Source organism: Aspergillus pseudonomiae (assembly GCF_009193645.1).
Source record: "Aspergillus pseudonomiae strain CBS 119388 unplaced genomic scaffold BDV37scaffold_22, whole genome shotgun sequence".
Classification (NCBI taxonomy): Eukaryota; Fungi; Ascomycota; class Eurotiomycetes; order Eurotiales; family Aspergillaceae; genus Aspergillus; species Aspergillus pseudonomiae.
This window is the reverse complement of record NW_022476014.1, coordinates 366,507-378,195: the sequence shown is the minus strand read 5'-3', so window position 1 is coordinate 378,195 and position 11,689 is coordinate 366,507. Positions and strand designations below refer to the sequence as shown.

At 51.0% G+C, this 11,689-nt stretch overlaps 4 protein-coding genes across 4 annotated transcripts; 1 reads left to right on the top strand and 3 right to left on the bottom strand.

Annotated features, from left to right (window-relative positions):
* Positions 1-9: 9 nt before the first annotated feature.
* On the bottom strand, positions 10-2,474 carry BDV37DRAFT_90481 (peroxisomal copper amine oxidase). Its single transcript, XM_032091414.1, has 3 exons — positions 1,867-2,474; positions 542-1,792; positions 10-483 (listed from the first exon to the last, which is right to left on the bottom strand). Exons 1-3 carry the CDS (start codon positions 2,318-2,320, stop codon positions 137-139), a joined length of 2,052 nt encoding a protein of 683 aa, XP_031942957.1. The 5' UTR covers positions 2,321-2,474; the 3' UTR covers positions 10-136.
* Positions 2,475-3,247: 773 nt separating this feature from the next.
* Positions 3,248-5,098, bottom strand: BDV37DRAFT_90459 (CCR4-NOT core DEDD family RNase subunit POP2). Its single transcript, XM_032091413.1, has 2 exons — positions 4,522-5,098; positions 3,248-4,416 (listed from the first exon to the last, which is right to left on the bottom strand). The coding sequence occupies exons 1-2, from the start codon at positions 5,008-5,010 to the stop codon at positions 3,442-3,444; spliced, it is 1,464 nt and encodes a 487-aa protein (XP_031942956.1). The 5' UTR covers positions 5,011-5,098; the 3' UTR covers positions 3,248-3,441.
* Positions 5,099-5,258: 160 nt separating this feature from the next.
* BDV37DRAFT_244928 (NADH dehydrogenase [ubiquinone] 1 beta subcomplex subunit 3) lies at positions 5,259-6,023 on the top strand. Its single transcript, XM_032081608.1, has 2 exons — positions 5,259-5,479; positions 5,532-6,023. The coding sequence occupies exons 1-2, from the start codon at positions 5,382-5,384 to the stop codon at positions 5,686-5,688; spliced, it is 255 nt and encodes an 84-aa protein (XP_031942955.1). The 5' UTR covers positions 5,259-5,381; the 3' UTR covers positions 5,689-6,023.
* A 159-nt stretch (positions 6,024-6,182) lies between these two features.
* On the bottom strand, positions 6,183-11,128 carry BDV37DRAFT_293095 (uncharacterized protein; the record flags this gene model as incomplete). Its single annotated transcript, XM_032089323.1, has 7 exons — positions 6,183-7,717; positions 9,120-9,429; positions 9,491-9,813; positions 9,873-10,035; positions 10,088-10,360; positions 10,416-10,796; positions 10,853-11,128. 7 exons carry the CDS (start codon positions 11,126-11,128, stop codon positions 6,183-6,185), a joined length of 3,261 nt encoding a protein of 1,086 aa, XP_031942954.1.
* Positions 11,129-11,689: the final 561 nt, after the last annotated feature.

The following is an 11,689-nucleotide window of genomic DNA, read 5'->3' as shown; positions in this document are numbered from 1 at the left end:
GAAGAAACGGTTCATTGGAGCTTTACAAGATATCAAAGCTATACACAAGAGAAAACGCCAATCGCAGGTATCCAATAGGAAAAACCGCCGCAGAATAATGCCATGATGCAAATTTGAAATGAAAGAGAGTAGAAACTTAAACTAAAACGCTAGAGCCATCATTCTTCTTGCACGAGCAGGACGAAGAACCAGCTGCAATCTGAGAAGGCGTTCTAACATAGCTAGGAGGCACATCCAGTACAGGATTGCGAGTAAAGAAGTGACGAGGGCGAAGAAGCAATGTCATAGGCTCTGCCGGCATGATAGGGTAATCCTCAGGAGCCGGGAAGTGCGTGAGTCCGAAGGTGTGCCACAGAACAACATCCGTGTTGTCAATGGAGCTATTTGCACCGGCTTCCTCGATCCAGGCAGGCAAGCCCTGCGACGGCTCTCCAGAAGTCTGAGGAACGTGGCGACCAGCAGGGTGAATCTGGTCATCAGAATCTTTATAAGAGTTAGCATTCATCTGTAAGCATGTAGAGAGCAGGGAAGGGAGTCTTACATTTGGTAACATGGACGGCATGTCTTGCGAAACCAGCTCGCTTCCAGACCAATGAGCCCGGCTTAGGGAGCAGTGGGGGAACCTCGCGGCTGACCAGCTTATAGCACACGGGCTTCTTGCTGTAAGCGTTCAATTTGTTCGTGTTGGCAATCTCCCAAGTCCGTCCCGTAAAGCCATCGTAATCGGACATCGCCTCAAGGGGAGTGGTGAACTTGGTCTTCTTGGCGTAGAAAGCGTTGCCATACTTATTCTCGGCGCTTCCAACTTCACCCTCGCCACGGACAGCGTCGACTTGGAAGACCGTGTTGTTCGGTCCATCGATGTTCGCGTCAACACGCAAGCAGAACAAATGCTGGTGGTTGTGCGCGTTCACACCAGGATAGACCTCAGTGCCCCAACCCTTGGTGTCCTCTCCGGGGTTCATGGCATATGTATTGAGAATACCAGTCAATTTGATGTCCAGCTGCACGGTACCATCCTGGTGGAATATCCAGTACACGCAGTATTCGTAGTTCGCAGCGGTGAAAATGTGGGAAATGATCAATTTGCGACCACGGGTGACGATGACCGATTCGTCCCGGAAGTCGGTGTGCTTGAAGAGAATACCTGCATCTTCCTCGTGAATGCAGATAGCATTCTTCACGATGGTGCTAGCACCAGCGCGGTTTACAAATGCCGCATCCATATAGTGAATCGCTCCCTTGCAGTCACATCCAAGGGACAGACTGTTCGTCATGTATCCACCACCGTATTCGCCGAGGTCGAAGGCGTGCTTGCGCTGATGCGGGTGCTCTGGGTTTCCGTACGGCACCACCATCTCTCCGAGTGACAGACGGTAGAAAATAGGGCGAACATTACCCTTGTCGTTGAAAGTGATGTTGTTAAGTACAATGCCTTCACGGTAGTTGAAGCCGACGTGGATGTTCCAGTTTTGCCACTCGATGTGCCGTCCCTTGACTTCGAAAGACACACCTTCGGGCTGGGTGATGTGAATGGGCTTCAGATCTGTCCTAAATCCGCCTTCCTTTTCGATCGCTGCAGGGTGGTAGTTGTTGGGGGGCGCTTTGCTGAGTGGCCGGCGTACCGGTGGGACATCAATGTGAATAATCTGCTTAGTCTCGGCATTGAAGATGGGACAGAAGTCCAAAGGATATGTGTACTGGGAATCATCCATGTGAGGTCGGTAGTACATGAGCGCTTGCTGGAGGCGAACCCCGGTACCAAAGCGCTCATCGTAGCCGATTGTCCAGGCTAAACATGTGTTAGTTGATTCAAGAAATAGCCTATTTCTCCCCTTCTACTCCGTATGACCTGGGAAGACTTACGGTCACAGTACACCTTGTGCATGTCCTCCTTTGGGATGCCAATAATGGCGCACTGTTCAATCACCTTCGGGTCCTGGCGAACAAAGTGTTCGACTTCCTGCAAGTCCTCCATAGTAATCAAAGGCTGCACACCGGGGGTATGCTTCCATTCGATGATTTTCTTCTGGTCCAAGTCAACAACTCCGTCGTAGATCTTGCCGCCAGGCGCAATTGCAACAACATCAGCAGCTCTCATAGGGCGGGGAGTCTTCTCAGGGTTGGCCAGCCAGGCCATCATCTCCGCCTTGCGCGGCTCCCAGAGAGTGACGGCATTGAAGTTGACCTTGCCATGTGCTTCGCGGATGAGAGCAACGGCGGTGTCGATTTCAACCGTTGATAGGGGGTCAAACGGGTGAGGGGGAGGAGACGAAGCGCTGACCTGCAAGGTCAGCTGCTGAAGCCGGTCGAGGACCATGATTTATGTAAGTCGTCGAATAGTTGCGAGAATTTGTGTAGGGTTATTGGGGTTGTTGAAGTGGGAGGTCGTCTACCGGGCTATATAGTTTGGAAAAGTCCCCGGGTATAAATGTCGGTGTAACCCACAATGAGAGAGAATGCAAGAAAGTGACACAAGACACGAAAAAACTGTCCATGACGAAGAAGGGGCCCTTGCCTTTTAAGCTGCAGGAGGGTTGGGTTCTGCAACGCACTCAGCTGCCTCACTTGATAACCTGGGGAAGCCGATAAGTCACGACGCGATAAGACCCGGATCGCCCTTCTGAATCCGGTATAGCGGCCTTGATCTAAAGCGGCGAAAGCATGCGTTGGAACTCGGATCACGACTTGTGTTAAAAAGCGGGGAAGCAATCGGATATGTTTACTTCTATCATGACAGGCGGTCTTCCACTTGGTCACACTGTCCACGTAAGGGGGGTTCAATTCCTCTGGCGGTTGCCGATCCGCCACCTGGCGACGTGTTCCCATCGGATATGATATGTCAATCTGTCAATTGGTAGTGTCACAGAAACTAGGTACATCCTTACAATATCGCCCAACCGGTTCTATGCTATCTACGGCTATAGAATAAGGGAACCCAAGTATGCAATTGGAAAGGAAAGGCACGCCTGTGAAACGAGAATCATATTCCAGCCATATAACAAACACCGTACACCCTTCGCAAACACCCGTCTCCCAGACAATGTGAAGCATCTCAGGCGACGAACCGTGAAATGTGAGACCTAAAAAACAAGAAAATGCGACTCAAAAAGATAAGAAGAGATAGAGGCACCGCCCTGGTGCGACATGCTATGTACATCCGTCACATCGTATCCATCCCGCAACCCCCGCCATGAGAAAGAGAGAAAAGCAATCGCTGTGAACGAGGTAAAGGGTAAATAAGACAAATAGTGTCCAGGGATCTGGAGCATCCCTGAGGGGGGAATACTCGACAGTTCCCTGTAAAATTTCAGACACGAAGCCTATACAAAGAGACCAAACAAAGGGAAAGATGCAGAGGAACAATGATGCAAAGCGTATCATAAACTCCCCAACCGAATCTAACACCCATTGACAAATGAGATCCTAGCTATATGACTTTCATGCTTTCCCAACTTGAAATTGTCCCAAGACTCCTCCGACAGCGCCAGGCGTCAGTGCGCCGAGGCCCTGGTGCTGAGGTGTACCGGCATTGGGTGTGCTCGGCGTGCCAGTAGCAGAATAAATTGTAGCCCCGTTGAGATTGGGTGTCTGATGAGGCATCTGATACAACAATGCTGGCATCTGACCGTTCAACCCCCAGATTTGTCCAGAGTACTTGGACTCGTCAATGCTGCCGTTGAAAACCAACTGTCGCATCTTCCAATAAATTTCACCGGTGACGAGCGAATCAGACCCCGCCTGATGAGCAATGCCCACGCGTTTGACACCCAACTCGTCGGCAATATCTTGAAGTCCAGACTTTTGACCAAGGTTGGTGAGAATCTGAGCGGCGGCTGGTGTCAGAGGAGTATCATTGACGGCCTGATTGCGTCCGGCATGCTTCATCAAGTATTTAATATCGTACAGCGACGGGAAGAAAATATTGAGAAGTTTGTGGAACTCTTCTTCATTCTCCGGTAAAGGCTTGCAGAGCATGATTTTCATCAAGTAGCCAAAATCATAGCCGGAGTGGAATGACACCCAGTGGACGTCATCCAGCAGGACGAGGCCTGAGCTGATCAAAAGCGCACCGAACTCGAAAGGGTCAATACCGTTCTTGTCGTGCATGGAGAAGTCAATTCCAGCTTTGGCGAGCATGGCCGTAGACTCTTGTGCGTACATGTCATCCTCCAACGAAAACCGGAAGTTGAATTGCCAGGTGCAGGGGGCCGGCACCAGACTATTCCCGAGGGGCTGTCCATTCGCATCCGTAGCATTGGGTGGGGGCACCTCTCCTTCAGCAGAAAACAGGGTTATTCCCAGTTGAATCATCTTCAAGAGATCAACGTTGCACCGAAGGGTCTGGTAATGGTAGTCCGCCTTGTTCGTAAACGCTCCAATAGGACGTGCAACGATACCGGGGAACTCGGTATCCTAAGTTATCGTTAGCATTTTACCTCTCAGAAAGTAGGCGAAGATTGCCGCCCCGAGAATCGTCTGGCAATCCAAACCCCCGAAGCCACCCAGTCGCGAACTCACCATGCTAATATACGGATACTTCTCCACCAACTGCCGTAGCACGGCCATTTCTTGGGCCAAGTTATGCTTCCATACATCCCGTATCCTTGTCTTCACGGCGCCCGCTTTGGCATCGAGTGCTAACCGGCCGTCATGAGCTTGATGGAGTTGTTGTTGCTGCATTTGGGCCCCTCTCGCGAAGCCCATCTGAGCCGCATGGCTGGCGAGACCTGTGCCGCCGCCATCTGCGGCGCCAAACCCAGCGACCGACATGCCGTTCGTAATTCCGGTTCCGGACAGTGTAAAAGGATTGATATTGGTATTCGGATTCCCGGCGGCGAAACCAGGATGGCCGCCAAGGGAGGGAGGCGGAAGAGCTGTGTTAGCCGACTGGGCATGGGCCGGATGATGTTGAGGTTGCTGTTGTTGTTGTTGAAGGTGGGCTTGTTGTAAGTGTGTGTAGGGGGCGCTCAGGCCAGTAGGCCCGTATCTGCCGACAGGAGGTGGCATGTTGTAGACTGTAACGTGGACAGCTCGCCCTGCATCTGAAATGTGATAGGGGGGGTTGGGCAAGTTCAGTGGTCGGGCCTTTTTCGCGCTGGACAGACAAGGCGCTCACAAGTCGAGTCGAGAAGGCGGACAGCTTCTTTGGGTCCGTCCGTATTGGGCCTAGCGCGCCAAGCCTCAACTTCTACGTTCCAGTACAGCTTCAACTTCGCTCCCACTCCCGCTTATTCAATCAAAAGTCATCGTGTCCCGTTTTGCTCCCCGCCCCTCATTGTACCCCGGAACCTGCGGACTCGGGTGTCGAACCTCTTGTACTTTCGCTCGCCTACCCATTGACACCGACTTTTCTCAGTCCTCCGTCTCATCCGCTCACCATGGCCGGCACGAACCCCACCGGTTTCGACCTCAAGGAATTCAAGGCCGCTGCTTCGCCCCGGTCCGTCTGGGCAAAGAAGGACCCCTGGGCTCGCTAGTGCGTCTCACGCGTGATCCCTCTGCAATTGCCCTTACTAACCCATCCGCAGTGAGACCTGGAGATACACCGGCCCCTTCAGCCGCTTCAACCGTTTCAAGCGTATCTTCCCCGGCTTCGGTATTGCCAGCGTTGCCTTCGCCGGATACTGCGCATACGAGGCCGTCTTCATGAAGCACGATGACCACCACGGCGAGGGCCACCACTAAACCAGCCCAATTGAAGTCAATGCATTGAAAACGGAAGGGAGATCTCGACGAATCGCTGACCGATATCAATGGGTTACAAAGAAGAGGATACCCCGGATTGCAGGCGACGATGTCTGCGTACCAGGAGAGGCTGCGGCATTTGGGTTTCATATAAGGGGGTGTGTGATGTGGTGAATCTGTGCTGGGGACGCTCGGACGAGCGGGAAATAAAGTATTCTGATGGTCATGACGCGCGCCCTTGCTCTACAGTCGGCGCTTGGGTTGTTTGGAATTTGTCCGGTGTACATAGTATCTATCTGGTTTTCGTTATATCAAGACTGTATTTTTTCTTCGTTCTGGTGCGGGATATGTTTGTTGTAGAATGGTACTTGAGCTTAGTAATTACTGTACTACGTGATGCGCTGGCTCGCGATACCTGTTAACTGGGGCGGTGGTTGAAGCATATATGGTTGGAAAATCGCGCTAATCGATATATTCATTTTTGACTGACTAGATTACTCCTCGAAGACGAAGGAGATGCCATCGTCACCGGCCGTAACAACACGCTTTCCATCCAGACTTTGGGCAAAGGCCATAATGCCACCGGATTGCTCGCCCTCCGAGTTCTCTGTGAGACCCAAATGGCCCTTCCATTCCTTCAACAGACCCTGTGCGGCAGCTGCAGTACCACCGCGCGCATCCCACCGCCTTACGATACCGTCCATGCCGACGGAAGTGAGAAGCCACGGCTGGCCCTGTCCAGATGCAGCAGATGCAATCGGACCACGGGGAGGCAAAGAGGCAGGGGCAGAGCGACTCTGAAGGAACTCAACCTTGACTACGGCACCCTCATGCGCCTCCTTGATATGACGACGGACAGCGAAGCGGTGGGCGGTGTCAAATAGGGCAATCGATCCATCTACCGAGCCCGCAGCGAGAAGACTCAGAGGAGGAGAAGAGAAGGACAAAGTCTCAATGCCGTCAGACTGGGCCTGAAGTGAGGCCAGGATAGTACCAGCAGCAGCACCGGTTGACTGAGAGGCGGCAGCCTTGCCCTTCGTTTTAGACGCTGCCCCGCCAGACGCAAGACGAGGAAGACCGACAATCTTGATTTGACCTTCCGCACCGCCAACAGCAGCGAATCCACCACCGGGCGCAACCGCGACCGAGTAAAGTCCTCCATCAACTGCAAACCGCTGGTCCTCCGGAGTCAATCCGACGACGGCACTAGTGCCAGCAGAGTAAGAGATACCGGCGGCGGCAGCAGCGCCAAAGACGTCGTACACGTAAAAGCTGCCATCCTCCGAGACAGTCGCGAGCAGCTTTCCATCGGGTGTCCAGGCACCCGCGGTACAGGATCCGGTGTGCTGGAAGAAGGTCTGCATAATCGTGATGGGCTGAGCGGTGTCGTTGTGGTCAATGCGGAATACCCAAGCGCTACCGTCATTTGCTCCCATCGCAATGACATTGCTGTTCTCCTCGTCGCCCTTCTCGCACGGGCAAACAGCAAGCCAGTTAATTTCCTCTACTTCCTGCGCCTCTGCGACAAACTCCCAAGCCTGACCAGTCAACTGGGGGGTAGTATCGCGCCATACGCGCAGCTGGCCATCCAGACCTGCGGTCACGGCATATTCACCCTTGGGTTCAGTGAACGCAACAGCGTTAACGGTATCTTTGTGACCTTCAATCTTTGCAATGGGCTGCAGAGATTCCCGCTCCTTTTTCGGTTGAGGGTTCGACTCGTAACTTTGTGGGAGAAGAGGACGCTCGGTGTTTGGTGTGGAGTCGAAGATGTATGCGGTATCGTCGCCGGAGCCAGTGAGAACAATAGAGTTGTGGATAGGGTGCTGAGCAATGCAGAACAGCGAGTCTGAGTGAAGATCAAAATGAGCGGAAGAGTCGTTCTCTAGGGTAATTTCCTCCTGCTCGAAGGTCATGGGCTCGTCGCCATCCTCGCCCTCGGAATCCATGGGGTGATCCTCATCGCGCTGGAAGATTTCCTCCGCCTCGTCAGCATCCACGTAGGCATCTTCCGCCTCGCGGTGGGGATCTTGAGAAGAAGACATTGTGTAGGTTATATCGTATCGTAAAAACGCCAAGTACTATTGCCTTGGAGGGGTATTATAATGTGAGGGAAAGATCCAATTGATGACACTGCGGATCAAGGGACTTTATATATAACGAGTCTCCTTTTCAGTCATGTACGTCGCAGGACACAAAAAAAGAAAAATCTTTGCAACAATTGACGAGCTGCGAGATTTTTAGCTGCTCAGTAAATTATGGCGATAAGGCCCCGCGCTTAGAAATTCGATAAATTCTCCCCGCGCTCCAGTCAAACACTGCAAACAGAGCCTAAGTCTCCGATTGCTTTATAATCGCAGTGCTTCACGAACCACCATGAATGTTCCAAAATATTAATGTGGGCCAGGCAACTTATGGCAATCGAAATAGTATCTGTTTTACTTTGATGGTCAAGGGTTCGTTCCAGTGCCTTCACATGATCTGCTACACTCAAGGCTGCGTTACTAGCAATAACATGCTCCCGCATCGCGCATCTAGAAGTAAATATATATTAGCATAGGGAATAGCCCGAATTGATCAAGCGCATTTGTACATGCCACTGAACAGCGAAAACATACTGATTAAGTTAGCAAAAAGTTACGATGACACAGTAAAAACACGTGGATGCTGAGTGTAAATAATAAATTCTATTTAATCAAGACTAGCTATGAAATCTTACGACTAGTATATAAGGACCTATGAAATCGACACCGAAAATCCCTGATCCTCTCGGATATAGAATCGCAAATTCTTGATGATATCTTCCTGCTGGAGATGCAGGGTTTCAGTGTCGATTGTTGCCGTATCGTTCAAAACAAGCTCAGTCACAGTATCATCCAAAAGGGCCAGCGATTGAAACTCGATCATAGCGACAAACTCTTGAAACTCACTTCGTCGTTCGCGTTTTGATTTGGTTCGCCCTGGCGCCGTATTGTGACCAAAAGAAGAAACTGTGCCCTTCAATATGACTTTGATCAGTGAATCAAAGACTGCTCGCGTTAAACCAGGAGGCAGATACTAATATGTCTCACACCCCACCTCCTGACACTAGAAATGCTATTGACTATGTGCTACAGGGGGTTTCAAGGCAGTCAATCGACTCCTGTGACCACTATACGACGCGTGCAGAGGCGATCAACCCACAGATTCGTCAATCAGTGGACAGACTAATGCCGATCTTCAATATTTATGTATTCCGAAAATTGCTATATACTCTTTATCTAACTGTGAAATTTGACTGTGTACAATTCTATCAAGGAGGAAGAAGCCAAGCTGGGATGGAGAGGGCGCAGTGAGCTTTTATGCCGGAGCAACAGAAGGCAAAACAAACCGGATCCGGTAATGTACAGGCCCACCGGCCGTTTACACCATCTATAGCTTGGCTCCAGCACGCCTGCGCTCCTCCTTCTCTTGGTCCCGAAGCAAACGACGCAAGATCTTGCCACTGGGACTCTTGGGGACAGCATCGACAAAGCGAATACCGCCCTTCAACCACTTGTGCCGAGCCTTGTGCTCTTCCACATACTTCTTGATCGATTGTGCCACTTTCTCATCATCCTTATCCGCCGATGGCGATTTGACGACGATAGCCTTCGGAACTTCACCAGCAGCTTCGTCGGGGATAGCAATGACAGCACAATCAGCGACGGCAGGGTGTGTGAGTAGGTGAGCCTCCAGCTCTGCAGGGGCAACTTGCAAACCCTGTAGTTTCTATTAGCGGGGGCATTCAAGTTTTGCAATGCCATGGGATGGAATAACAAACCTTGACTTTGATTAACTCCTTGATACGGTCAACAATAAACACATGTTCAGTTCCCTTAGGGCCCAAGCGGAAAACTGCTTCATCACCAGTGCGCATCCATCCGTTTTCAAAGGTTTCTTTGTTAGCCTTCTCATTGTTGAGGTATCCTAGTACCACACTTGGACTATAGACCACAAGTTCACCGGGAGTGTCGTAGGTTGTGATTTCTTGGCCTTCTGGGGAAACAATGCGTGCTTCGACACCAGGGATAAGAGTACCAGAGGAGCCAAGGAAGACGTCGGTGGGGTGAGTCGAGGCCACGACCGTGGATGTCTCGGTTAGGCCTGTAGAGAAGTATTAGTTAACTGTGCATATATCTTGTTGCTGCACACTTGAAGCCTACCGTAGCCTTGCCGAATTGTAACATTGGGATACAACTTTTGGAAATCTTCGGCCGTTTCCATGCCCAGAGGAGCTGCTCCAGTGAACAATGATTTCACCGAGCTGAGGTCATACTTGCTGCAAACATCGTGGTTTCGGAGCATGGTGATGATGATGGGGGGAACCTGGTAAATATATCAGTAACAGAAACCTACAGCGACTGAGCACAGTACGAACCAAGAAAAGAGACCCGATCTTGAAGTTCTGGATAGCAGCAAGGTATAACTTCAGCTCGAACTTTGGTAACACGATCACCTGGTCTCCTCTGTAGGGCCCAGTATGACACATAACCACCAAGGCATAGATATGGCTTTGAGGGAGTAGGCCCAGCACGACTTCAGTATGTTGGGGGCCTCCTGGTGCGGCGAGGGCATCTCGGTGGGTCTTCTCGAAAGCGGAGATCTGTAAAACGTTTGCGATCACATTTTTATGAGAAATCATCACTCCTTTCTATGATGAAGGGTTAGTATTCCTCGATCCATAATCGATTGTGCTGTGCACATACAGGCAAGCCGGATGTTCCACTGGAATAACATAAAAATGCGGTTCGGCGAGCACCCTCTCCAGCGCTCCAGTTGAGCCTCTCCAAATTCGGTAATGATCTTCCTGCCTCAATGAGTTGCGAGACGGTCTTGTATTGGGCAGGGATGCTTGCACCGCCGGTGAGTTCGGCGGGAACCTCAAGCAGATAGATACGGTCTTTCGGAAATCCAGCCAAAGACGCCGCCTCCAAGGCAGTGGACAGCAAGGGGACACAAGTGAATAGAGCTTTTGCTCGGGAATCAACCAACTGATGCTTCAGCTCGGGCGCAGAATAAGCCGCGTTGGCGGGCGAAACAACTCCTCCCAACTGATGGGTCGCCCAGGACAAAGGAAGGGTATCAATCTGGGCGAGGGGATGATTAGACGTGAATGACTCTAGATTTATTTTTCCGAACGTACCGTATTCACGCTGAAGACTGCTACCGTTTTGTCCCATTCGGTACCCTTATTTGGGGTCCAGTTGAACTCCTTTGCCAGTGCCCGAGCGAGATAATCGACTCGCTCTGCCACCTGGGCTCCTGAGTAGGACTTTCCAGTAATTCCACAAGTGAAGGGGTCTCTTGACTGTTGTAGCGGATTTCTTCCATATTGATTGTTGAGTATAAATTCGCTGATGGGAATGTTATCAGGAATTGCGGGTAATTCTCCCGCCCCTTTATGAGGAGTGAAGACCATCTTGGCAGGGTACTGTGTTACAATTGAGATATATGCAAAGAAAAGAGAAAGAAAAGAAAACCCGAAGAGCTAGGTATGAGAAAGAACGGAGAGGCGAATAGGACGTGAGGGGAGTAGAATAATAAGCCGGGGCCGGGGGTCGCTGCAACGCCGGTGCGGGGAAAGCTTAGCTCAATCGCGCATTGAAGGTGTTAATGTTGACAAGCCCAGAGAAATGACCGAGCCGCGGCTGGCGTCTCTACATACTACTCCGTACGAGTTCGGACTCCATGCATACATTTCTGTTTTAATGATGCCGATTCGGGCATTCCGAACTATCTAATCCTTCAAAATTCACCTTTTGAACATACCTTTGTCGCACATACAACCTGTCGAAGCTGTGTAGTTCGGCAGATAATGATTAGTGAAGGATACGATGGCCCTCGGATATCTTGGACGAGCCGAGGGTCTTGCTGAATGATGAAATCAAGCCCCTGACGGGCATATAAATTGGTGCCTCAGGCACCAAATTGCCGCCACCTGATATCAGAAGCGAGCTGCTGATAAGTAGTAGTTCAAGAA

Coding starts and splice junctions, on each gene's coding strand:
- BDV37DRAFT_90481 (XM_032091414.1), bottom strand. CDS start 2,320: ATGGTCCTCGACCGGCTTCAGCAGCTGACCTTGCAGGTCAGCGCTTCG. Junction 1,793..1,866: donor GCACAAGGTGTACTGTGACC/GTAAGTCTTCCC, acceptor ACACATGTTTAG/CCTGGACAATCGGCTACGAT. Junction 484..541: donor TGCCGTCCATGTTACCAAAT/GTAAGACTCCCT, acceptor ACTCTTATAAAG/ATTCTGATGACCAGATTCAC.
- BDV37DRAFT_90459 (XM_032091413.1), bottom strand. CDS start 5,010: ATGCCACCTCCTGTCGGCAGATACGGGCCTACTGGCCTGAGCGCCCCC. Junction 4,417..4,521: donor AGTATCCGTATATTAGCATG/GTGAGTTCGCGA, acceptor ACGATAACTTAG/GATACCGAGTTCCCCGGTAT.
- BDV37DRAFT_244928 (XM_032081608.1), top strand. CDS start 5,382: ATGGCCGGCACGAACCCCACCGGTTTCGACCTCAAGGAATTCAAGGCC. Junction 5,480..5,531: donor AAGGACCCCTGGGCTCGCTA/GTGCGTCTCACG, acceptor ACCCATCCGCAG/TGAGACCTGGAGATACACCG.